This window comes from Manis pentadactyla, chromosome 1 (genome assembly GCF_030020395.1).
Source record: "Manis pentadactyla isolate mManPen7 chromosome 1, mManPen7.hap1, whole genome shotgun sequence".
Lineage (NCBI taxonomy): Eukaryota > Metazoa > Chordata > Mammalia > Pholidota > Manidae > Manis > Manis pentadactyla.
Window position 1 is genome coordinate 101,371,313 of NC_080019.1, and position 23,713 is coordinate 101,395,025.

General features: G+C 40.9%; 2 protein-coding genes and 1 non-coding gene across 12 annotated transcripts in view; 2 read left to right on the forward strand and 1 right to left on the reverse strand.

Annotated features, from left to right (window-relative positions):
• Positions 1-13,247: 13,247 nt before the first annotated feature.
• Positions 13,248-17,089, reverse strand: ACTRT3 (actin related protein T3). 2 transcript variants are annotated; one of them, XM_057499865.1, is made up of 3 exons: positions 16,973-17,089; positions 15,931-16,123; positions 13,248-14,363 (listed from the first exon to the last, which is right to left on the reverse strand). In XM_057499865.1, exons 2-3 carry the CDS (start codon positions 15,987-15,989, stop codon positions 13,445-13,447), a joined length of 978 nt encoding a protein of 325 aa, XP_057355848.1. In that variant the 5' UTR covers positions 15,990-16,123; positions 16,973-17,089; the 3' UTR covers positions 13,248-13,444. The 2 variants fall into 2 exon arrangements, with proteins under 2 accessions (XP_057355848.1, XP_057355846.1); XM_057499863.1 differs by lacking the exons at positions 15,931-16,123; positions 16,973-17,089 and adding an exon at positions 15,374-15,918.
• Positions 17,014-17,086, forward strand: TRNAV-AAC (transfer RNA valine (anticodon AAC)). Its single transcript has one exon. It is a non-coding gene; the product is annotated as a tRNA-Val (tRNA).
• A 1,206-nt stretch (positions 17,090-18,295) lies between the features above and the next one.
• The window catches only part of MYNN (myoneurin), a 29,458-nt gene continuing 24,040 nt past the window's right edge, over positions 18,296-23,713 (forward strand). For 3 of the 9 annotated variants that reach the window (XR_008996934.1, XR_005027330.2, XM_057499868.1), the window contains exons 1-3: positions 18,324-18,999; positions 19,835-20,130; positions 22,645-23,438. Coding sequence is in view for 1 of the 9 variants with exons in the window: in XM_057499868.1 (XP_057355851.1) it covers positions 19,865-20,130; positions 22,645-23,438 (1,060 nt within the window). In the remaining 8 variants the exon portion in view is untranslated. Of the gene's footprint in view, positions 23,439-23,713 lie in introns of all 9 variants that reach the window. The other 6 variants (XR_008996933.1, XR_005027335.2, XR_005027333.2 and 3 more) reach the window with 6 other exon arrangements.

Sequence of the window (23,713 nt, forward strand, 5' to 3'; positions counted from 1 at the left end):
GGGTTTTGTGCCCTTTAAGAAAACACAACCCTGAATCTCTGCAACTAAAACCAAACAACCAAACAAGGTCAGAGTTAGTACTGGGAAAAGGCAAGACTTAAGACAGAAGCAGAAAAAGTAGAGAGAACTGTGAATTCAAACCATTCTGTCTATTCCTCTCCTTTGCTCTCTAGGTAACTGTTTTAATTCCATATCTTGCACTAGCAGATAAGATTACATTAATGACTAGGTAAAAATAATCTTTCTGGTTAAAGAACACCATTCTGTCTCACAGAGAAGGGAGACTTGTGAAAATGGAAGTCAGCCATTCAGAAGCATTATCATCAGCTGTGCTGTTTTTTGCTAGAGTCAGGTTGTTATAATAAATACCAAAGGAAAACAGTCCGTAACACGAATAACACATTAGACAGTCATCCAATAACATGTATTAACTCTTTTTAAACATTAAGACAAAAACTAAACTAGGCAGATAGTCTCACCTCAGTTATAACATAGTTCATATGAATCTCTCTATAATAACCAACAAGCCAAATAGATGAGAGCTAGTACTGGGAAAAGGAAAGAAAGGGAAAGGGGATCCTGAAGGGCAGAACAGCTGTGTTCATTACTATATATCTCATTATTGAAAAGCTACACATCAGACACACACACAAAAGAAAAGATTATCTCACCTCTAAGGATAAATGTTCCAAGCACACTATGGTTCTAACTTCCTAGCCTTTGGGCCTACCTCTCTGAAATAACATAGGGCTATTGTCAAGATTGGTTCTGCCCCTGTGCCTCTATTTGATATTATAAATAATCACAAACCACATCCATGGTATTGGGTAGTCATAAAACATCTTTAGCAAGAGGAAAGTTACTTGCAAATAATAGTATCGGAAGTTGCAAGTCCTGTCTTTAGAAGTGACAGGACCACCTATCATTGTGTATAAGGCCTGGGAGTGCAAAGTGGGAGTACAGCAGATCCCAGAAGTCTCTGAGGCAGGCCTCCTGTGTTGCAGAGAACAATTCCTTTTGGAACAGAAGTCACCTTAACTCTCTTCTAGGACAGGGCCACAATAGGATTACCAGGAAAGACTGCAATCATATTGTAGTCATGCCAGTCCTCCTGCATTGGGGAAGATACTTTTGAGTGGAAGCAACAAAAATCCTAACTCCAACTGGCTTAAAACAATGAAGGTGATTTATCAGCTCATATATTTGAAAAGTCCAGAAGTAGAGTGAGCTTTTAAGTACAGTCCATTAAGGGCTCCACCTCTCTGTATTTCTTTGGATTCTGCCTTTCTTTATGTGTTTGTTGACTCTGTCTTCAAACTGGTTTCGCTTCTAGTTGCTAATAGCAGCAACATTGATTTCTTGCTTCTTCATTCCCATCCAGGGAGACCTACTTCACTCAACCATTAAACTGAAGTGATAGACTTGCTCCCATTGGACCACCTCAGAACTGATCATGATGGCAAGGGAGATGGGCTTAGAACCTTTCCAGATATAGGCAAGGGCAATCCATCCCACCCACAATGCATGGGTACAAGTCAGTGCAGGAGGAGGGTGTGAGGTAGGAGAGGCACCATCCTGTCCATATCTGGTCTCTGCACTGATTTCCTTGGTCCCTGTAACTCAGAACTACAAAAAAAAAACCTGAGAAAAAGACTCACCGTTTCTAGCCATTCTCTCTCTCTCACACACTTGCAAGAGTTCTCCCTGCCATCTTTACCTCCTGCTTTGTTAAAACTGATGCGCAAGAAAAGCAAAGTAAGAAGGAGGATGAAGAAAGATAAGACAGGGAAGATATAATGTGTGCTTCATATTAATAGGACTCTGGAAAAGATTCAATAATTCAATCTGCAGTTACCCAACATCTGCAGCTAGGGCCACATCTAGTGCTCTAGGTAAGTAGATGTGAAGATCACAAAAAATTCCATTTTGGGAAATGTTAGAAGAGTGAGTGTAAGTCTGGGGAGAGGAAATCCTGGGGCAAAATACCTCTAAAACTGAAATCAGTCAAAGGGAGAAATAAAGTTTAAAACCCATTTACTGCTTACAAACTGCAGTCCAGGCCGTTTCTCTCTCTCCTGCTCCAGCAGAAGCCAACCAACCTTCCCCTTAACCTCTCAGGTTTAGATAAGCCCTCCATTGCCCAGGTAATTACCCACTGATATGGAGATGAATTTCTCTCCACCGAGTCATGCCTATTGATATGCAAATGCACTAAAGCACACTTCTCTCCACCCCTGAGGATGCACTAAAGCCAGGCAAGATATTCTGGAAATATTACAATTTTACCCACAGTAAGCATAATAGGTAGATTATTCAGAGATACTATATAAGTCTGACAGTTTTTCAAACCAAACACTATCCCTTGTGCTAGTCATGCACTCTTAGCAATTAGGTAAAGGAATAATCCAAAAATATGGCAAATGTGCATAATAATTATTCACAATAACAAAAAATTAAAACAACTTAAATATCCATCAGTAGGGAGTACCATAGATTATGGTACACCCATTCAATGGAACATTAAGCAACATTAAATCATGGTTGTGAAGGCTCTGAAACATTACAAAATGCTTGAGTTACTACTAAGTGAAAAAAAGCAGATTTTGAAAAATAATTATGTAAAATGTATATACCAGATATAATTATGTAAAATATACATGTAAAAAGAGACTGGAAAGAAATATATCAGCGAAAAATATTTGGGTTTTACTGAAAAATAATTGTTTTCTATTTCTCATCTTGTGATACTGTTGCATTAATTTTATAACTGGAAAAACATTAGAAAGCATCATTACTTGGCAGATATATACTTGGCAGTTTGCTCTGTGGTGGTATAATAGCAGTTACAATTAGGTGGTCTGCCTTCTGTCCCAACAGCACTAATTCATTTATTCAACAAATAATTATTGAGGAACTATTATATACGAGGCACCAGAATGTATCAGTCAGGTAAATGACTTAGTCCCTGTCCTTATCCTTATAGCCCAGTGAAGACAGACAGTAAGCAAAAAATTTATTATAAACCAGGAAAATGTGGTATGAAGGTAGCCAACATTAATGCCATAGTAGGAGAGGGAACCTGCCATAAAAGGTCAAAGGGGCTTCTGAAGAAGTGGTATCTAAGTTGAGATAAGGATGAGAAGGTGCCAGGAAACGCAAATGTCAGGGCAGAGCAATTTAAGCAGACGAACTAAGGTAAGAAAGAGTTTGGGAAGTCCCGGGAACTGAAAGGAGGAGACCCGAGTGGCTAGAGCTCAATGCCAGGAACAGAAGAGGGGTTAAAATGAGGTTGGAGAGGTAAGCAGGGACCAAATCATGCAAACTGTAAGAATTTTGGATTTTATTCAAAGTGCAATATGAAACCACCACGGTGTATATAGAGAAGAAACATGGTTCAGTTTGCATTTTACTAAGTTCACTCACGTTGCATTGTGAAGAATGATTTGGTGGTGAGTAGAGGACAAGATAAGAAGCAAAGTAGAGGACTACTTAGAAGGTCTTTGCAGGAGATAGTGAACTGGATTAGGGTGGTGGCAATGGGAAGAGAGACTAAAAGGTTTCAAGGTATGTTTTCAAGATACAGCAGGGGGCAGGGTACGGGAAGGTGAGTCAAGGATGATCCCCACATCACCGGTTTGAGCAATTGGGTGTATGGCAGTGGCACTTACAGAGATGGGAAAATAAAGGATATTTGGGGGATAAAATGAAGACTTTAAATTTAAGTAACAGTGAACTGCAATATATAATCTACTTATATAATCTTTCTCTCCAGAAAGACCTTTAAGGATAGGGAGTGTTGTTCACCTTTGAAGTCTCAACATCCTGAACAATACAACATGTTAATAGAATAGGCATTTAGTATTTGTTAAATGAATGCCACAGCTTGGCAGATATTCATTCCAGTTGTAATAAGATTCCTGTTATTGTGAAAAGCCTGATTTTAGGCAGTTTTCCTTTTCAACGTAGACAAGAAAAATCGATTGACCATTAACTATTCTTTAACTTAAAAAGAGAAAGAATAAATATGATTCTTATTTTTAATTCTGTTTGTTTAGTTTTCTGTAGTTAAACAAAAATGGGAGTTAAAAGCTTTAAAAGTGTATATTTAAATGCTTAGGCCTGCTACTGACCTTCTTCAAGTGATTTTGCCTCCCAGTGTTTCAGTTTGTCCATTTGCAAAAGAGAGATAATGGTAGTTGCCTTATCTCACAAGGATGTCATGAAAATAAGTCAGATAAATTGCTTTGCACTCCTTAGAGAGGAGCTCTAGAAAGTAAGTATTATTAGATATGATGATGAATACCCACAACTTCAAAGGCATTTTAAATTGCCCCCAAGTCTTTGAACATGTTAAGCCTATGAATAGCACCATGTTAGGTGTTTATGCATTTCTGGCAAGCTTTCACCTCTTGTTAAAGCAGTAAATGGTCTTTGAACAAATGCTATTTTTCATTCTTTGATAATTATGCTTCCTTGTTTGTACACTTGAAAGATGATTATCATCTGGCATATGAGGTCAGGTTGAACTCCTTAGTGCCATTACAGTTCAACTGCAGCTTTAATTGAGTTTTTCTTCCAAAGTTGAAAATAAGTCACATGGTTCACTTTAGTAAGGTACTTGCATTCTTAAAAAATGATTGAAGATGAACAGAACTATTTTTTGCAAATGATATGTACAAATAATGTTTTTTACTTTAGCTATAATATCCTCATGCAAAAATTGATGTGAAGAATTCAATATTTTTATTTCCTCAGTGATATATTTTTTTTCTGATGGATTTTGCTTTTAATCACTACAATTATGCATCTTAACATTTCTAATATAGACACCTATGGTACCCACATAAATATCACCAAAGTAAAAACTTAGAGCCCTCAAGACAAAAGACAGGATAGTAAACATCTGGAACATTTCTTAAATGCAGATGTACACCAAGTTCATAATTAGTTATATTTAAAAACTCACCAACCATTAGCACTTCCATCCTTATCCACATATCCCTTACCAACATATCCAATACAAATCAAAACTCTTCCTGCTGGAGTAGTCACAACATTCCCATCACAGTGCTGTAAAATCATTCCTGGAAAGAGAGTAAGTCCTATCTCTCCTCTCTTTAGTAACATCCTTCCAGGTGAGTCTTGGTATACCCAGTTGGCAGATGTGGAAAGGGAAGCTGGGCAATCCCCCAGCTGGGTGGGAACACAGGCTGAAAGTGTTTGGCCACAAGGATACCCTCACTCCCATTTCTTCCTGTTTCCTCCTTCTCTCAAGGAAGAAATGATAACTTGAGGCAACACAAATGAAGACACTGCACACTTTGATGACTTTCTAGGAGAGACCTAAACCAGGATAAAGGAAGGGGATGGGAAAAATAGCCTCAATTCCACCAAGTGATGGTAGAAGCTCCCTTACAACCCCACCAGATTCTGACAGAATGGACATTGAACAGCAAGCCTATCCCTCAGGAAGAACCTCTGCAACAAATGTCCTATATAGGCCCTGTATGTGAGGGAGGAGTAGCACAACTATTTCAGAATAGTATTAAAGTTTAATTTTGAAATTTCTGTCTTTAGTGATATTCTCAGGGGCCTATAATGGATGCCAACAGCACAGTTTCTCCTCAGACACAATTAGCCTTGGTAGGTCTTGAACTGGTGGGACGGTCCAAGCGCCCACACTTTAAGAGAAGGCACTCCTGACCTCTGGTATCACTGAATTTGTCTTGGGCCAAAGGTCATAAATTAGTACCCTATAATGGACCAGATTTTTTGGTCCAGGTTTGTCAATTTGCTAGACTGACTCAAAGAACTCAGGAAAGTTTAATATTTATGACTAGTTTTAATACAAAAAAAGGACTCAAAATCAGAACCAGCCAGAGGGAGAGATGCAGAGGCTAAGGTCTGGGAGGGTCCCAAATGTGAAGTTTCCATTGTTCCGTGTCCTGAGGGACACATTATTCTCCCAACACTCTGACGTGTGTGTGACAGTACAGAGTATTGCCAACCAGGGAAGCTCATTCAAGCTTAGTGTGTCCAGAGTTTTTACTGGGGCTTCATTACTACAGCATGATTCGTTAACTCATGTAACTCAGTCTGTGGCCATGCTCCCTCCGAGGGCAGGCTGATGATCCCATAATTGGTCTTTCTGGAGTGGTCAGCCCCATCCTGATTCATCTCATAAACTATTAGGTGTAGCCTGAAGGGCCCACCTTGAAAAAGAAAAGCACTCTAAGCATTAGCGAAATTCCAAGAGTATAGAAACTACTTCCCAGGGCTCAGGAACAAACACCAGCCAAATTCTTTATTATACACTTACACATTTAAATTTTATTTCAAATTAGCTACCAACTTAAAAAAATCAGTGTTCACATAAAAATCTCAATTTTTTGTCCTCCCTTGAAATACTGGCAATTTCAGGCCTTTATGTCCACAAGGCTGCTACCCCCTTTTAAAAGGGACATTCATTCTCCCACCTTCCCTATTTTCTCAATCTTGGCATTATTCACTCTTTTGTTTCCTTCCCGTCCACTACGGACATTTAAATTTGCAAACCCTGGCCTAAGCCTTAGGTATTTTTGCTGTTTTTACTTCCATCACAAATTATTAACTTTAAAGAATAATAAGGAATGACAATGACTGTTTGTCATTTCATTCTCAGTTTACTCTTCCCCTAGACTTTGTATGAGTGTGAGTATATGTCTGTACATATGCATAACTGCACCACCCATTTGTCTTTTTAGTCTTCAGTCAAGGTAATAAGGAATTTTTGACAGCAGAATCAGGACAAGCTGATTTAAAACTCACCTCTTCAAAGACAAAAGCAATCCAGGCCAATCCAGGACCTTAGAAAAGAAGCCCCTCATTCTAAAGACAAAACAAAATCTTTATTTCTCAATAATTTTTTTTTCTCAATATTTTTAAAGATACAGCTTCCCTTCCAAGAAGGGACCAATGGTTACCAATGGGGAGGGAGGGAGGGTGAAGGGCATTAAGGGGCACTGTAATTCACAATCATAATATAGGTAGGTCACGGGGAAGGCAGTACAGCATGGAGAAGACAAGCAATGACTCTACAGCTCTTACTTTGTTGATAGACAGTGACTGCAATGCAGGGGGTTGAGGACTTGATAATATGGGTGAATGTTGAAACCACAATGTTGTTCATGTAAAACCTTCATAAAATTGTATATCAATACTTAAAAAAAATTTTTATTCTAAGATCTTAAAAAAAAAGATACAGCTTCCCTCATGAGCATAAAATTCTCTCATTCCTCCTCATTTTTGAAACTCAATATAAATATCTGAAAATGGGACAAAAATTGTTATTCTCAAACTTCATATACCCCTTTTCCCCTTACACTTCCTTATGAATCACTTGTTTAAATCATATAAAAGGCATGAAACAAGACCTAAGTACTTCAGGGTAGTGTGGACACCTGTAGTCTCTCTCAGGTACAGGTATCATATAGACTTTGAAGTCCTCAATACTTGTGGATTCTATAGTTGCGAATTCACCTATTCACTAACATTTGTAACTCCAAAATCAGTACCTGCAATGATTTCACAGTCATTCTTGGACATGTACAGAGTAGTGAAAAATTTGAGTCACCCGATAAGATTCCCAGCTGAGATCAAACAAGGTGTCACTCTACCTTTTTGTTCCAAAAAAGAATACTGTAAATAAGGGCCCTTTTTTGGTCCATTTAGTGGCACTTTTTTTTTTTGAGTATTTGTGCTTTTTGTTAGTGAGGTTGGTGTTCAAGATGATCACTAAGCATAGTGCTGAAATGCTTGTCTGGTGTTCCTAGTGCAAAAAGGCTGTAATAGGCCTTATAGAGAAAATACATGTATTAGATAAGCATGAGGCATGAGTTATAGTGCTGCTAGACATGAGTTCAATGTTAATGAATCAATCAATAATATATATTAAATAAGATGTCTTTAAACAGAAACACACATAAAACAAGATTTTACATTGATCAGTTGATGAAAATACTGTGACCAGAGTCTCATAGTAACCTAATTCTATATTTCCTCTAGGAGAAATAGTTCAGTATTCACTAAATTACTATTTATAGTGACTTTATAGAACATAACTATCAAAACTAACAAGGAGTAAGTATACTTGTAAAATAGTGAAACACACATTGGACTTTCCAGCACAAAATCATATCAAAAAAGGTTGTGGACAGAGGGAGAATGGGGGATGGAAATAAAGCTCACAGGCAAGTAACAATTAAGGATGTCACTTTATTTTAAACCAGCAAATGATGGAGTTAATTCTAGTCACCCTTCTCAGGCAAATTAGTGCAGCACTATAATACCACCTGGGAAATAGAACACTGGAATTAAGATGGGAGGCCATGTTGCTGGTCCCAACTCTGCAAAAAATTAACTTAAGCAACCCCCTTTCAGCATCAGTTTCTTTATCTGCTAGAGAGATTTAAGTCCTGTAGCAATAAGAAGTCACATTTGCCATAATTATCTACAAAAGATTTCATGTAAATTATCTCAGTGGCTGACCTTCATGGCCCCTTTACTCCAAAATTACATAACTAAGGAAAGAGAATGGAATAATTTTGCTAAAACAGGAAAATATATCAATTTTTTATAATACTAATTCTCCTTTGGAATGTTTATAAGACATTAGCCAAAAGATTTCAAATATAAGAAATGGACAACAGATGTGGTCTTACTTCTAAATTTATATTATTACTATTTATAAATTACTATTTTTTTTTTTAATGAGAAAGAATAGCATTACCAATAGATGGCCATCCTTGCCTCAAGCCTGACACCACCACCAATTTTGTAAATGTGGAGAAGCAAAAGTACCACTAGATGGAGCAGGACCAAAAGACATCTATTTATTCGTAGCTGTAGGAACCCCCCCACCCCCCAGTCTTCAAGAGATCTTAAAATATCTGAGTAAATGGAAGCTTAGTGAAGCTTAGTTATTTCAAGAATCTAGAAAAGCAGAGGTAGAACTTCAGTTACTTACCTTATGTTCTTTCCACAAAACCATGCTGACTGGGGACATTTTTTTTCTTTCTTAGAGAACATTACCAGCAACAATGCATTTTAGTTTTTTTCACATTTCTTAACTGTAATAAGGCTAAGAACTGTATTTGTTAAACAGGACCAACCTATTTTAGGTAATAGGCTGAGATGCTGTAGACCTACAGTGTTCATAAATCTACTGACTGGCCCTTTTCATGTCATGCCAGGATTCCGGCTGGGTATTACTACCCTGATGATTTACCTTTATAATGCAGGCCGCTGGCTACTCTGTCCCAGTAACTCTTCCACAACAGCTGTTTTACAGAAATAAAGACGCTGACTTGCGATGAATCCACACGAAGTCTAGAGTTCGGGTTTGGGGGCAAATGGGAAGAATGGCCTGTTGTTTCCTTTAACCTAGTGGACCGTCAGCTTTTTTTCTGGAAAGGAAAACAGACCCAGTTCCTTGGGGGCTGGGCGTATATATACCTTTGAAAACTTCTTTTTCATCTGTAACCACTCAGTACTTTGCATTCAAAGTCAGAGGAAAGGAGAAAGAATGACCATCAAGAAACGTAATTTTCATTGTTTTCAGAACGTACTCTATCTTCTCGTTAACAAATAGTTATGACGTGCTCAGTAATCTCACAAATAAATCATTGCTCTTGCACACCGATTGAGGGGACTGGTCAAAATCTACTTTGGGAGAGGCAAAAACCTCAACAAAATCCGCAGAGCAGGAACTACATGGTCATAAAATGCAGGTTAACAAAACCAAAGATGGGAGTTTAGGACAAAAGACCCTACGCAGGAACGGCTAGCTGGCTACAAGGCTCACTGCCCATTCCTCTGGGCCAATTCTGGAGGTGCTTTCACATGTCCTTAGGCCACTTTGCAAGCACCCTGATTAAATCTGCAGATTTGGAGATCCACAGGCCCACCACTGACGGCGGAAGGAGAAGCACGCACGCACTGGAGTACCCCTGCCAGCGGAAAAGCAGACTGCGGACGCCCGCGGCCCCTCAGCAGGCTACATGTGTCTGAGCCCAGTCCCGGGTGCACGTCCCACAGCTCAGGGAAACGCGCCGCGCGCGGGGACCCGCTCCGTTCCTCTCCCTGCGGCCAGAGCCTCGCTCTTGGCCCCCGATGGCCCCGCGGCTAACAGAGCCGAACTCTTCACGGCGGCATTGGGTGCCTCCGGAGAAACCCCGGGCCGACCGCGGCCTTCAGGCGGGGCTCGGGGGCCGGGCGGGCGAGCCACCGCAGGTTCCCGGGAGGGGCGAGCGAGCTAGCGGCTGACATTTTTTGTTTGCTCTAGACTGGATGGTGGACGGCGGTAGGCCAAGGCTTTTCCGCCCGCTGAAAGTCAGCGAGAAAAACAGCGCGCGGGGTGCAAAAGCACGGCGCCTACGCCCTTCTCAGTTAGGGTTAGATTAAATCGCCCGCCACCCCTCCCGAGCCCACCCACCGCAACCCGGCGCGTAGAAGGCCGAGTTTCCTTATAAAGGGAGCGGCGCCGGCCGCCCGGATTGGCAGAGTTAGTCTGCGGCGGCTCTCGCGAGAGTCAGCCTCACACACGAAAAAGTTTTTTAAAGTACATTTCCGGCCACGAGGTCAATCGCCGCCCTTCCCCCAAGTCCCATGAAGGAAGGCGCCGGGTCTTGGGATGTACTTTAAAGATCAAAACTAACTTAAGGTACTTCCAATCTCCGTTTCCATCCCCTACAGACCGGGCGCCGTGTACTCGACTATCCTAAAAACATGGAGTTCACACGAAGATTTTAGGGCTGGGGACACTGCAAAATGATTCTCAAATCTGATCACATTTGTTAGAGAACCTAAAAACAGATTCCCGGGCAGCATTAAACCAGAATCTTGCCTTCGCACATTGGACAGCCTCCGAGTTCCTACTCTGCTCACTTCTTGGAATGTCTTCTCTTTAACTGTGAGCAGAGGATGAGTTTTCTTAACTATGTCATTCTTAATCTTAACATTAAGGACTGATATGCCTTTTATTAGGAAATAAAGGCTTTTCAGCCACTGTCTTTGTTCCCATGAATTGTGGCGGGTATTTATAATAGGTTTTATTGTGCTTTTTTACGTATAACTGCTCTTAATTGTTGAATTCGTGCTCAGTTGGGTGAACTCCGTTCAGTTGTTGCTATTGGCACTTAGATAAAAAAGTAAAATGTTAGAGGGGTTGGTTTCAGACGATTTTGAGGGCAGGGAAAATCCAAACGGAATTTACACATTTTATTTCCTATCCCAAGTTTACCTATGAAAAGAATCATCTGTGACCCTGTATTAGAGGTCGGAGTCTATGCATATTCCAGGCTGGTCATTGGTTTAACTACCTAGGAGAAAAAAATAAGGAATGTGTGCTTGCCTAATGCAGCAAGCTACTTGGGGATGGTTTTAAACTTAAATCTCTTAACCTGTTCAAATCTGTTTCTTAATTAATAAAATGGTAATAATACTTGTCCATCTCTCTGGGATGTTGAAGTTTAAATTAGGTAAATGTATGGTTAGCCCTCTTTTCTTTTAGAAAAAAGCACTTTTAGAATTCTAAAGTAAGGGGTTGGGATCATTCCAGGTGCTTAGGAATCTAGTGAGTGTAGCATCAGTATTCAAACTGCCTTCAGATAATCATTTTCTGCACCCTACCCAGTCTAGTCTTATTTACAGTCACTAAAATGGGAGACACATGCCAAATAATAAAATGTATCTCCTCACAAGTGCTTTATTCTGTGCAAAGTAAGTTACTACTAATTGTACATGCCCATCATTTTTACACCTTGGAAACTTTGCCTTAGTGTATCCTCTGCCAGAAATGTGCTTCTAGTCAATTCTCTTTATCTACGAATCTGTTGGGAGTGCACCATAGAAGGCATCAGGGAAGGGGACAGAGAAAAGGGAAAAACCCACAATCCTTGTCTTCTAAGAATACATCTCATGAGGGAGAAAGACAAGCAAACTAAAAAGATAAGGCTGCATAAATTAAGTGGTCAATTGAAGTACAAGTAATATGTGTAGGACACGCTCAATTTTGACTCCATGAACTAGCATCTGAGCTGGATAAATTCTTAATTCTCTAAGCAAAAAATAACATTTTAGTATATTTTAAAAATACTTTAGGGACATTATCTCATTTGAACTTCACAGTGACCCTGTGCTAATTCCCTGGATTAGCAACCCCACTTCATGGATAAGGAAATGGATCTTCAAAATGTTTAAACGATTTGCTTAAATTGTGCAGCAGTAGGTGGCAGGGCCTGGACCTAAATCCACATAATGCTGCCCCTAAACTCAAAGCAGGGCACTCCATTCGTTTGCATTCCAGCTGTCCAAGTCCATCCCCAAAGCCAAATATATCAGGAAGTCTTCTGAGCTCTAAGGTTTTTCTTAAGAACTCACAGAGTATTTTATACTTCTCTTAGGACACTAAATCACTTTCTGCCTATTATTATTGTAATTAAGGTGTGAATTTCACCTCTCACACTAAACTACTGTCTTCTTAAGGATAGGATCTGACTCCTGATTTAGCATTCATGGCACTGAGCAGATTCTAAGTACCATGAGTTATGTCAACACTGCCATCATTCTCTCAGCTACCAAGGTGATTTCAGACCCTTCTTTCTCCTTCGTGTCTAACCAAATAGGCAGCAAGACTTATCAGTTTTGTAATTTCTTTTTAATTCCTATTGCCTGTAATCTTCAATACAAGACTTGATACTGTATATCTAGACTAATACCTTTTTTCACTGATCATCAAGTCTGCAGGGTCTTCTCAGTCCAATTTATCCTCCAAACTACTGCCACATTCATCTTAATTTCCTTATACTGCTGCTTTGAAATCTTTAAGTGTTCCCCTTTTACATACAGGACATTTAAAACAAAGAATTCCAATCCCTGGCCTTAATTTACCTTCCAGTCTGCTCTTAGCTTTATATGAACTCATTTTAACAAAACCAGTCTAGTAAACATGACTCCTACATGCTTTGTTTATTCACATCTCTAGCCCCTTGCTTATCCATTATGCTTTTCTGGATATCTCTCACCTTGCCCCCCCATCCTAATGCCACCCCATCCATGATAGTATACCTCTGCTATGAAATCTTTTCATGGCAACCATCTTTCCACAAACTTCAACAAACTTAAATCTGTATTATTCATTTGGTACATATCATGTACCACATAACTGCTCTCTCTCCAAGGAAAATAAAAGATCTCCAAGATCAAGAATGTTTCCTCTAGCATTTAATTTAGTTCTACTCAATAAGTGTTGACTGCCTAACCATTATTTTCCCCCATTATAGAAGTCCAACAGAGACATGGACGTTACAATAATTGAAAATTCTCTGTTCTTCCAGAAACACATAATACCCAAAGTTTTCTGTCACATATACTCAAAACATTTTTCTCCTAATCAGATTATCCACATTCAGAAGCATCTTTGGTGTACTATGTTGGGTCCAACCTCTTTAAATTCTGCAGCAGTTATCCACATATCCTGGAAGGCAGACAGTGATGCAAGCATAGAGCCTCCCATCCACGCAGATAGTTCCCTTTCTGGGGGAGCTGTAACCTGCACAGGGGTATTGGCAGGCACCACCTTTGCTATATCTTTAACTAGCCGCTTCTCTAAACCAGGGAAAGAAGTTGATCCCCCAGCAAGTATAATATTGGAGAAAAATAAATTCCTCAGATCTGTATCACATTTCATTATGCTGCTGAAGCACATCTTATCAATGCCAGGGGTCTCCAGGTTCATGAGATACGGAGAGAAGAGTGCTTCTGGACACTGAAAGAGCTGTTCATGGAGCTTGATCATCTTCCCATCAGGTAGTTGGTAAACTTTCTCTATACAGTTGGGTTTCTTGGCCATTTCCTCTTCATAGTTTATTGCCACATAACAAGAAGTTTCCTTAATGTCTGTGACAATCTTTCTGTCTGCAGTGCTAAGCAGCATGATGCCATGGTCCTTCATCAGCATCATGAGGTAGTTGGTGAGGTCAAGGCCTGCCAGATCTAGCTGCTGGACACCATGAGGCAGACAGTAACCCTCGAAGATGGGCACACACTGGGTAACCCCAGCACCTGAATTCAGCACAAAGCCAGTTGTAAAGCCACTAGCAAAGAGAGCTAGAACCCCCTGAATGGACATATAGAAGGCAGGAACCCCTAGATGCTCAAAAAACACTTCAGTGATCTGTTGCCGGTTGACCAGTGAGTTCAGTGCTGGCTCCGTAATCAAAACCGGCCCATCAGAGGGCTTTAGCTTCAGGTTGTAGTCATAGATATGCTTCCACATGACTTCCATGTCCCCCCAGGAAGAAATGAGACCACGCTCTACTGGGTAGCTGTAGGAAGAACAATGAGATAAATGGTAGCTTTTAATTTTTCCAGTTTCTACTCTCTTCAAACCTGGGTTAATCCCCATATTTATTGCCAGTATCCCTTTGTGGGCTGTGATCGCCAGAGGTTAGAGATCTGTAACTGCCAGAGAAAGTTAGCACAGCTACCTTCTACAGCAATTATTGTTGCTTTTCATTTCCAGCCCCCCTTGGAAGACCTTTGTTTTAAAAAAAAGGGGGGGGGGTGGAATCTTCACATAACAATGATTTTAATATCAATTAATTGAAAAAAATAACTCAAATGACAAAAGTACCATGAATTAAGTAACATTCTTTTTTTTTATTAAGGTATTATTGATATACACTCTTATAAAGGTTTCACATGAAAAAACACTGTGGTTACTACATTCATTCATATTATCGTGTCCCCCCTCCATACCCCATTGCAGTCACTGCCCATCAGTGTAGTAAGATGCGACAGAGTCACTATTTGCCTTCTCTGTGCTACATTGTCTTCTCCATGATTCCCCCCACACCATGTGTGCCCATCATAATACCCCTCAATCCCCTTCTCCCTCCCTCCCCACCGGCCCTCCCCCACCCCTCACGTTTGGTAACTGTTAGTCCCTTCTTGGAGTCTGTGAGTCTGTTGCTGTTTTGTTCCTTCAGTTTTGCTTTGTTGTTATACTCCACAAATGAGGGAAATTATTTGATACTTGTCTTTCTCCGCCTAGCTTATTTCATTAAATAACATTCTTAAGTAAACTATTTTATGAACGATAAGTTTACTTATATGTTTGAATTCCATTGTATAGATAGATACACACTGCAAGTAATGTTCACTCTTTAGATGTTTGGTACCCTTGGAAATTTGTGGCCTGCACGTGTGCAGTAATGCCAGCTGGCTGAGACTTTTCTGTTCCTGGCTTCCTTATCCTGTCTCTCACCCCTGCGCCCCTCATCGGGGCTCTCGCTCCCCCTCGGCGCCAGTCTCGCGTGCTGGGGGAAGGTGATACCTGACAGACAGCGAGTTCCTCCGGTCCTGAGCTTGGTCGCCCACGCACAGTTCCCGCGCGCTCTCGGCCGCCCAGCTCTGGCCTTTGGCACGGCCGATAATGTTCGGGTAGGCAAAATGGGGCTCCCGGGACCCAGCCAGGCCCGCCTTGATCACTCCCGAGCCATTGTCGATTACCACCGGTACCTGGTGGTAGCTCATGCCGCCTCCCCCTGCCGCTCGGCCGCTCCCACTACCCTGGCTGCGGGCTGCGCCGGGAGGGCGGACAGTGCGCGACGCAGACCCTGGGCGGCTTTACAAGGAAGGCCCCAGTGATGCGCGGGGCTGACGGCCTGGAACGCCGCGTCACAGAGGCCCAAGCAAGGTCCTGCGGGGCCTGAGCCCTGCTAGTGCCGGCCGGGGGCCGGAGAGCCTCGGGCCCATAGGCTCCGGATGCACGATGAGCTCTCAAGTACCACCCTAGATTGTGTCTTCCCAACTCCCTGGAATCCAGGAATAGCAAGATCAAGAAAACCCGACTTAACTCTTCAAAATATAAATCTAACCCTTCTCTAATACCTCGATGAGCCATAAAAATAGTTCTGTTTCCCAAAGCCGTTGAACTCTGTCTCGTTCATGGGTGTCGGTCCACGGGTAATCCGGGAACCCCTGCTTTGCGCCTTTGAAACTAAGAAAGGTGGAAAGATGGGGCAAGGGAAAGTTGCCGTAGGAGGAGAGGCACGCTCCACGTTTCTGAAACCCTCGTCAACTTCTGAAAAGAAAAAGGGAAAAAAATACTAGGATTTACAAATGGGTTTTAAAGACTTATTATTATTTCTTTATACTGGGCATTACTTTGGTGTGTTTCTTTCCTGTAGTTTCTAAGCAAAATATGCTCAAAACCGAGCATAACTTCATCAGGTTATCCTACGGTGTAATACGGAAATTCATTCTCATTTCCTAAAAATTGTTGATTTTTAGGCATAAGAATGTCTGCCTCTGCAGAAAAATTGATATTCCTTATGAAGTTCAGGTTTAGAAAAATTTAAGTACACTGCGTGCCAAGAAACGCATCTTGAGGTCTGATCTTTTATCCCTTCAATTTTGCACATCTTATACAGGATTTTAAAACACAAACGCAAATTAGAACCTCTGGTTGGTCTACGGAAGCAGGGGAGGAAATTGAAAGGCTATTTCCACGTCTCGCCACCAGAGACTGAAATGTCGCGTTCAGGCTGGTGTAAGCTGCAAAGGGGTTTGGGTCTGAGCGCCACTGCGGAAGCTGGAACTCCGGGACCTGGGCGCGGACCGCCCTTCCCGGTTGGCAGAAGCCCCAAAGCCTCACAACTCTCCCGGGACTCTCGGCAACGTCATGAGGAGAAAGATACGTAATAAAATATTTGTCCCACACAACAAAGTGGCAACTAGTCGAAGGGCAACTAGAGATAGTCGAAGGGCAACTAGAGGGTGTCTGGTTTCTATAGCTATATCTAGGGAGCTTTGAAAGAAAGTGCTCATGCTCATAAAGTCCAATTTTTGAAATAGTTTCAGTGCTGTTCAGTTGGACAAATATTTTACCTCTTCTGATCCTTTTCTTTCCGTTAAGGTACATTAATCTTACCTAACAATATGAAGGATCTCCAAGAGCACCTTTACATCGAAGTTTCCGTAGTGTAGTGGTTATCACGTTCGCCTAACACGCGAAAGGTCCCCGGTTCGAAACCGGGCGGAAACAACGACTTTTTCTTCTCTGGCTTCCCCGAAAAGAATTATGTGATAGTCTTACCTTGTAAACTTGAACTTTCAGCTTCTGTTTTAGTTCATACACCAAGTGTCTTTATTAACAGCTTGCTACGTGGTAGGGCTCAAGACTTAAAAATTTCAACTCAAATTCTGATACTGAGAAAATAACGTTATATTCAGCCTACAAGAAAAGATCAAATACAGTGGAAAAACTGTTAGTCCTCTAGCCTCCTGAACACTCTTTATATTAAAAGTCATTTGGTTTTCCACTAGTTTTCCCCTTGAGATTGCAGTTTCTCTAAATGCCAGGAGACAGTATTTTATTCCTATATACTTAGTGTCATACTTGACACCTAGTAGAAACGAGTTACTACTGAATTAGTAAATTACCAAGGAGGGTTCCAAGAAAAGGAACAGTAGAGTCTGAAAAAAAATTAGAACTACTCATAAAGATGAAATCAAGGAAGAACCAGCCTTAAGATTTTCCTTATAAACATAACGGTTGTGCTTTTTTTCCACAAATGTAATTCCTACCGAGAATAAATAAATTACAAAGAAAGCAAACATAATCTGATTGGGAAACTCTCAGGAAAAAAGAAATGAATAAATGAAGGAACAAAACAGCAGCAGAATCACAGAACCCAAGAATGGACTAACAGTTACCAAAGGGAAAGGGACTGGGGAGGATGGGTGATATGGGGGAGGGGGGAGAAAGGGGGCATTATGATTAACATGTATAATGTCGGGGGGCGGGCACGGGGAGGGCTGTGCAACACAGAGAAGACAAGTAGTGATTCTACGGCATCTTACTAAGCTGATGGACAGTGACTGTAATGGGGTTTGTAGGGGGGACTTGGTGATGGGGGGAGTCTAGTAAACATAATGTTCCTCATGTAACTGCAGATTAATGATGCAGAAATAAAAGAAACGAATAAATTCAAGTTGAGGCTGTCCTTTGAAGTCACGAGTAAATGTTGAAGTTTTGCTTTTCTGAGATTTATGATGTCTGCAGGTACTTGGGAAGAATCAACCTTAACATATCGATTTATCTTATTGTTTCTGAGCCTTTGTAGATTACGCAGATAACTGGCAACGTTTTCCTTTACTGTACAAAATCTGAATTCTATGTAAATAACCGTATTAAAATTTTTCTACTCCAGACAGAACTTTTTCCGGTTTAAAGCCCACCTTCCTCCGGCATTGCGCATGCCCAGTGTGCCCTACTGCTTTGTTCCGCTTTCGTGCTTCTCAGACTTCTAACAGCAGGTAAGGGTATCCTAGAAACTGGGCTACAATTGACCGATGCAAACAAAACGCAGGGTGTCCCAAGAGCTTTTGGATCGTGATTAGTCAGACTGGGTAATGATTAGTCTTAGCTCAAAAATTCACCACGGCTAAGAGACCGAGTACACAAAGCAGCTGTTTCCACTCGTCGGGCCTCAAGGAAGGGGAGGGTGATGGGAAAAGAGGAGCGACTACAAGCCCCAGCATGCCGTGCGCAATGTGGCGGCTGGAAAGAGAGGCCCGCGGCGTTGCGCTGCCCGGCCTCGGCCCAGAGCGCTGGCGCAGCGTGAGATGTTGACTGTCGGCCGACCAGACTGCTCAGAATGAGGAAGACAAGCGGAGCACTGTAAGCGAGTCCTTAGGTCTCGTATGCATTACGCTCGCTGCTTCGGGAGGGTTCCCTGGCATGCAAGGGAGTGGGGTCTCCGTGGGCCAGCCTGTTCCGTCCATGTCGGGTGGGACCTCCAAGGTCCTAGAGGTCCTGCGTTGCCTCGGGACGCCCGCAGCCGGATGTGACATTGCGGTGGAGGAACAAGGGAGAGGCGGAGCGTCGTGCGGTGACGTCCTTCCATTATGGCGGAGAGAGAGTGAAGAAACTGTTCCCCGTTTGGGTTGCTGTAGGTGAGTTCGGTACTCCCAGCCCGCCATCTCCACTTTCTCCAGGCCCTGCACCATCGGAGGGTAGACTGCTCAGAGTTCGAGCTTAGGTGGGAGCGAAGATGTTACCGTGGAACGTTTGGGTGAGGCAGCCCCGGTGTTGGCCTTGGCCACAGCCTCTGCTGTGGGAATTCGCGAGAGTGGGAGCGGGGCGAAAGGCAGGGCAGCAGAAGCCAGGAGAGCCCTGGCTTGGTAGTCATTTCCCGATGCCGCCTCGAGTGGAGAGTGAGGAAGAGACGGGTATGTGGCCTCCTTGGGGCGAGGGACGGAACCTTTGACAACTCTTGGCCCTGGTCATTTCTCCGCCCCTTGGGCACCCGCCCAGCGCACTGAAGCAACTTGGCCCTGGAAGCTAACAGGTTTCGGTGATTTGAGAGCAATTTTAAAGAACTCGTATCGTCTTTTCTTCATCTGTCCAAGGAATCATTTTTCAGTGATTAGTTTGTTTTATTCTTAACGTATGTATTCCTACTGAGGTTGAAAGTCTGAAGGTTAGTCTGATGTAAAAGCGTGAAATTTTGCGGTGCCTTTTTTTTTTCAGTTGGTTTTTTCAGAAGTGTTTCCGTTCATAGCCATTTATTGATATGTCCAGGTGATTGTGTTCCAGGATGAAACATAGCTAGAAAGGAACTTAACCCTTAAGCATTTTAGCCATATCTGTTTAACAAGAATTTTCTCAGGGGATACGTTATTTTTGTTCATGTTATGTCCTGTGTCCCTTCTCCCTCACAAGTTTCTTGGTTGAAACGTTTGATGAAAATTTAGGATTACTGATTTACTATTTCTTTTTGTCTTTTAGAACAAGGGTAAAATTCTTTCTGATATCAAAATGCATTATTCGCACCACTGTGAGCACCTTTTAGAGAGACTGAACAAACAGCGGGAAGCAGGCTTTCTTTGTGACTGCACCGTAGTGATTGGGGAATTCGAGTTCAAAGCTCATAGGAATGTGCTTGCCTCGTTTAGTGAGTATTTTGGTGCGATCTACAGAAGCACTTCTGAGAACAATGTCTTTCTTGATCAGAGTCAGGTGAAGGCTGATGGATTTCAGAAACTGTTGGAGTTTATATACACAGGAACTTTAAATCTTGACAGGTAAAGTACACATTTTATTTTCACTAGAAGCTACTCAATGATCTTTAGAGGTAAAGTAGATTTGTATTTTTTCCATTCAGTCCCTGAACTCAGAGTCGTCAATATTGATGTGTACAAATGATGTTATTGTTGTTTAAATAAAGAAGTCAGTATCACGGGTGTAGGATGAGCAGATTACATTTCTTAAGCACAAAAAGCACATGTGTTATTAGGATTTAAAGGCTTGTTACTGACACATTTGATGTGTCTACTGAAACAAAGTCTGTTTTCAGTTATGTAAACTTGAAGATTCAACACGATGAATTCAAAGCGTATTCCATTTTATTCTTGCTTTTTGGTCTTTATGTTCCTCTGGTCTTCTTTCTCCCTCACACTTTATTCCCCACCTCTTCAGGTGTTTGAGGTGCGGGAGTGCCCAATGGGAAAAAGAAGAAACTCTGTTGATTTAATAGTGCTCCCATTTCCAACCACAAAGAGCAGTATTCAGACTCCTTCCTGATCTTCATTCGGGGACAGTAACTTCGTTGGAATGTAAATGGTGGTGACTCTTGTTATCTCTGTAAAGCTATCATTACTAATGTTTAAGTTTGGTCCAAAGAGGTAAAATACTTCTCTAATATGCTTAATGCTGTTAGGGCACTAACAAAGTATCTAAGGAATCTGAGAATGCAGGCACCGTATGTCTCTCATACATAATGAACTGCATACTTATAATAAAACCAATGCATTTATTCGCTGTGGGGAAACAGGTAGAGGAGATAAAAGGAAGAGAACCCAAATTACCCCGTCTTCTTTCTTGCATCTCTAAGGAAGGTGTAAATATCAATAGATCATAATTTTATGACACAGAAAAGCTAGGGGTTTTAGAATTAAATCTCACCTGCCAGTCACTTTGTCTCTTTGAATGCAGCCTGGGCCATAGTTTCCCCTTCTGTAAAAATGAGATGGTTATAATTACCGTGGTATTTCCATGAAGATTGAGGATTTACTTGAAGGCCCATCTCCCAATGAGTATTTTAAATATTATATTCTTATCTAGGGGGAAGATTCAATTTGCAAACAGATTATGTTCCAAAAGTTAATTTGTAGTATGTTTGGGAACTTGGGGTCTGTTTTCCCAGGGAATAAAAATGTTCCCTAAACTGGTGATTGAATTTCCAAGCCAGCCTATAAATCTACTTAATCTGTAATAGCTGAAATAATAAAAAACAATTTTTATAATAAAAGACAATTTTTGAAAAACTATTGTAATGCTAAATTTAAAAAGAGGAAACATAGTTGGCACTTGAGGCAAAGCAGGTTTAGTGACAGTAGTATACTTTCAAAGACCTGAGAGATTCATGTCACTAGTTATTTTTAATTCAATTTCAATTTTTACTTTTAATAAAGATGTAGTAATAGCATTATATTTATATTACTAGCTATGATTAAAACCCTTTTTTGGTTCAGTTAATGAAGAGGAAAAAGGAAAAATATATTTTTTCCTGATGAGTTAAATATTTGGGGAAAATGGCAAATAGGAAGGTTACTTGCAGCAGGGGGTGGGGGTGGGGTATGTGTGTGTATCAAATAATTAAAAGGGCCATATTTTTAGTGTCAGTACTGGCTCAACTTTGATCTTACAGCTAAGAAAATTGATGCACCAAAGATGCTAACTTACCCTAATTAATTCAGCTAGTAAGGCTAGGGCCAATGCTACAGTAATCAAACAACCTCTCATTGCATTGTTAACTTCTGGAGGACAAGGGCTATTTGATATTTCTTAATAGCCCTCTTCATACCACACATGGTAGCTGCTCAGTAAATACTGACTGGAATGTTGAACTTAAGTCTTTATATTTAACTCTAATGTGACAAACTCTCCAGCTAACTTGGGTTGAATATCACAAAAAAAGTAAGTGGGAGAGTTGCTAGAGGAAGTTTAGTGCATTCTAAATCCTTGTTCTTCCAAGTGTGATTGATAGACCAGCAGCATTGGCACCACCAGAGAGTGTTAGAAATGGAGACACTCAGGTCCCACTACAGACCTACTGGATTTGAATCTACATTTAACAAGATCCCTGGGTGATTTCACATGCACAGGAAAGTGAGAAGCAGAGGAAGATAATAGGAAAAAAATTTTTTTAGTCTTCCTGTTGCCAATCCAGAAAAGTTGCTATCTGAAGAGGCCTAGGGATGAATGGCAGGAGGCAGTACAGTGGCAACACAACTTTTGTGTTCCAAGTGTTTTTTAAAGCAGGCAGAAATTTTATTTTACTTTTCTGTAGTTGTACATAGGTAGCTGTGAATAACCACTGTTTTTCATCTTTTCAAGTTCTGTGAAACTGGAGATTTTTGCCTAAACATTATTCTGAGTGAGTGAATGAATTTCGTAAACTTGTTTTCTTAGTTATGCCTTTTTCATCATTCTACTTCATTCGGTCTTTAAAAGACATTGAAATATATGTGCACCTCTGTTTGAGAAACAGTTTTCCTTTTATCAAAATATTGTCATTTAGCCTTGTTTCCTTACAGTTGGAATGTTAAAGAAATTCATCAGGCTGCTGACTATCTCAAAGTGGAAGAGGTGGTCACTAAATGTAAAATAAAGATGGAAGATTTTGCTTTTATTGCTAATCCCTCTTCTACAGAGATATCTAGTATTACTGGAAACATTGAATTGAATCAACAGACTTGTCTTCTTACTCTACGAGATTATAGCAGTCGGGAGAAATCAGAAGTGTCTACAGATTTAGTTCAGGCAAATCCTAAACAAGGAGCTTTAGCAAAGAAGTCATCTCAAGCTAAAAAGAAGAAGAAGGCCTTCAACTCCCAGAAAGCAGGGCAGAATAAAACAGTGCAATATCCCACTGACATTTTAGAGAATGCATCTGTTGAATTATTCCTAGATGCAAATAAACTGTCCACACCTGTAATAGAACAAGTTGCACAAAGAAATGGTAATTCAGAACTCGAGTTGACGTCAGTTGTGGAAAATACTTTTCCAGCACAAGATATTGTACAGACTGTTTCAGTGAAACGGAAACGTGGAAAATCACAGCCAAACTGTGCTCTGAAAGAACACTCTATGTCTAATATAGCCAGTGACAAGAACTCTTACGAGCTGGAGAGCTCTGGGGAAGAGCTGGATCAGAGGTATTCCAAAGCCAAGCCAATGTGTAATACATGTGGGAAAGTGTTTTCAGAAGCCAGCAGCTTGAGAAGGCACATGAGAATACATAAGGGAGTCAAACCTTATGTCTGCCACTTGTGTGGAAAGGCATTTACACAGTGTAACCAGCTGAAAACACATGTAAGAACTCATACAGGTAAGACTGGTTTGTGGGAGATAAAATTGTTTTTGTACTGTGACCGAGATTTTTTTTTATAGACAATGTATTAATATACAATGTTGATTGTTTTAGACCAAAATTCGGTGTATACTTATTGTGGCCGAGTATTTAATGGCTGTTTGTTTTATTGTAACTGATAAGCTAAGTCCTAATGCATGAGTTCTTTATATCATTTTCCCTCCAAATAAAAATAAGCATAAACTTGGTACAAGCTTGCTAAGTATTTAACAGAGATAAAGATATTAAAACTG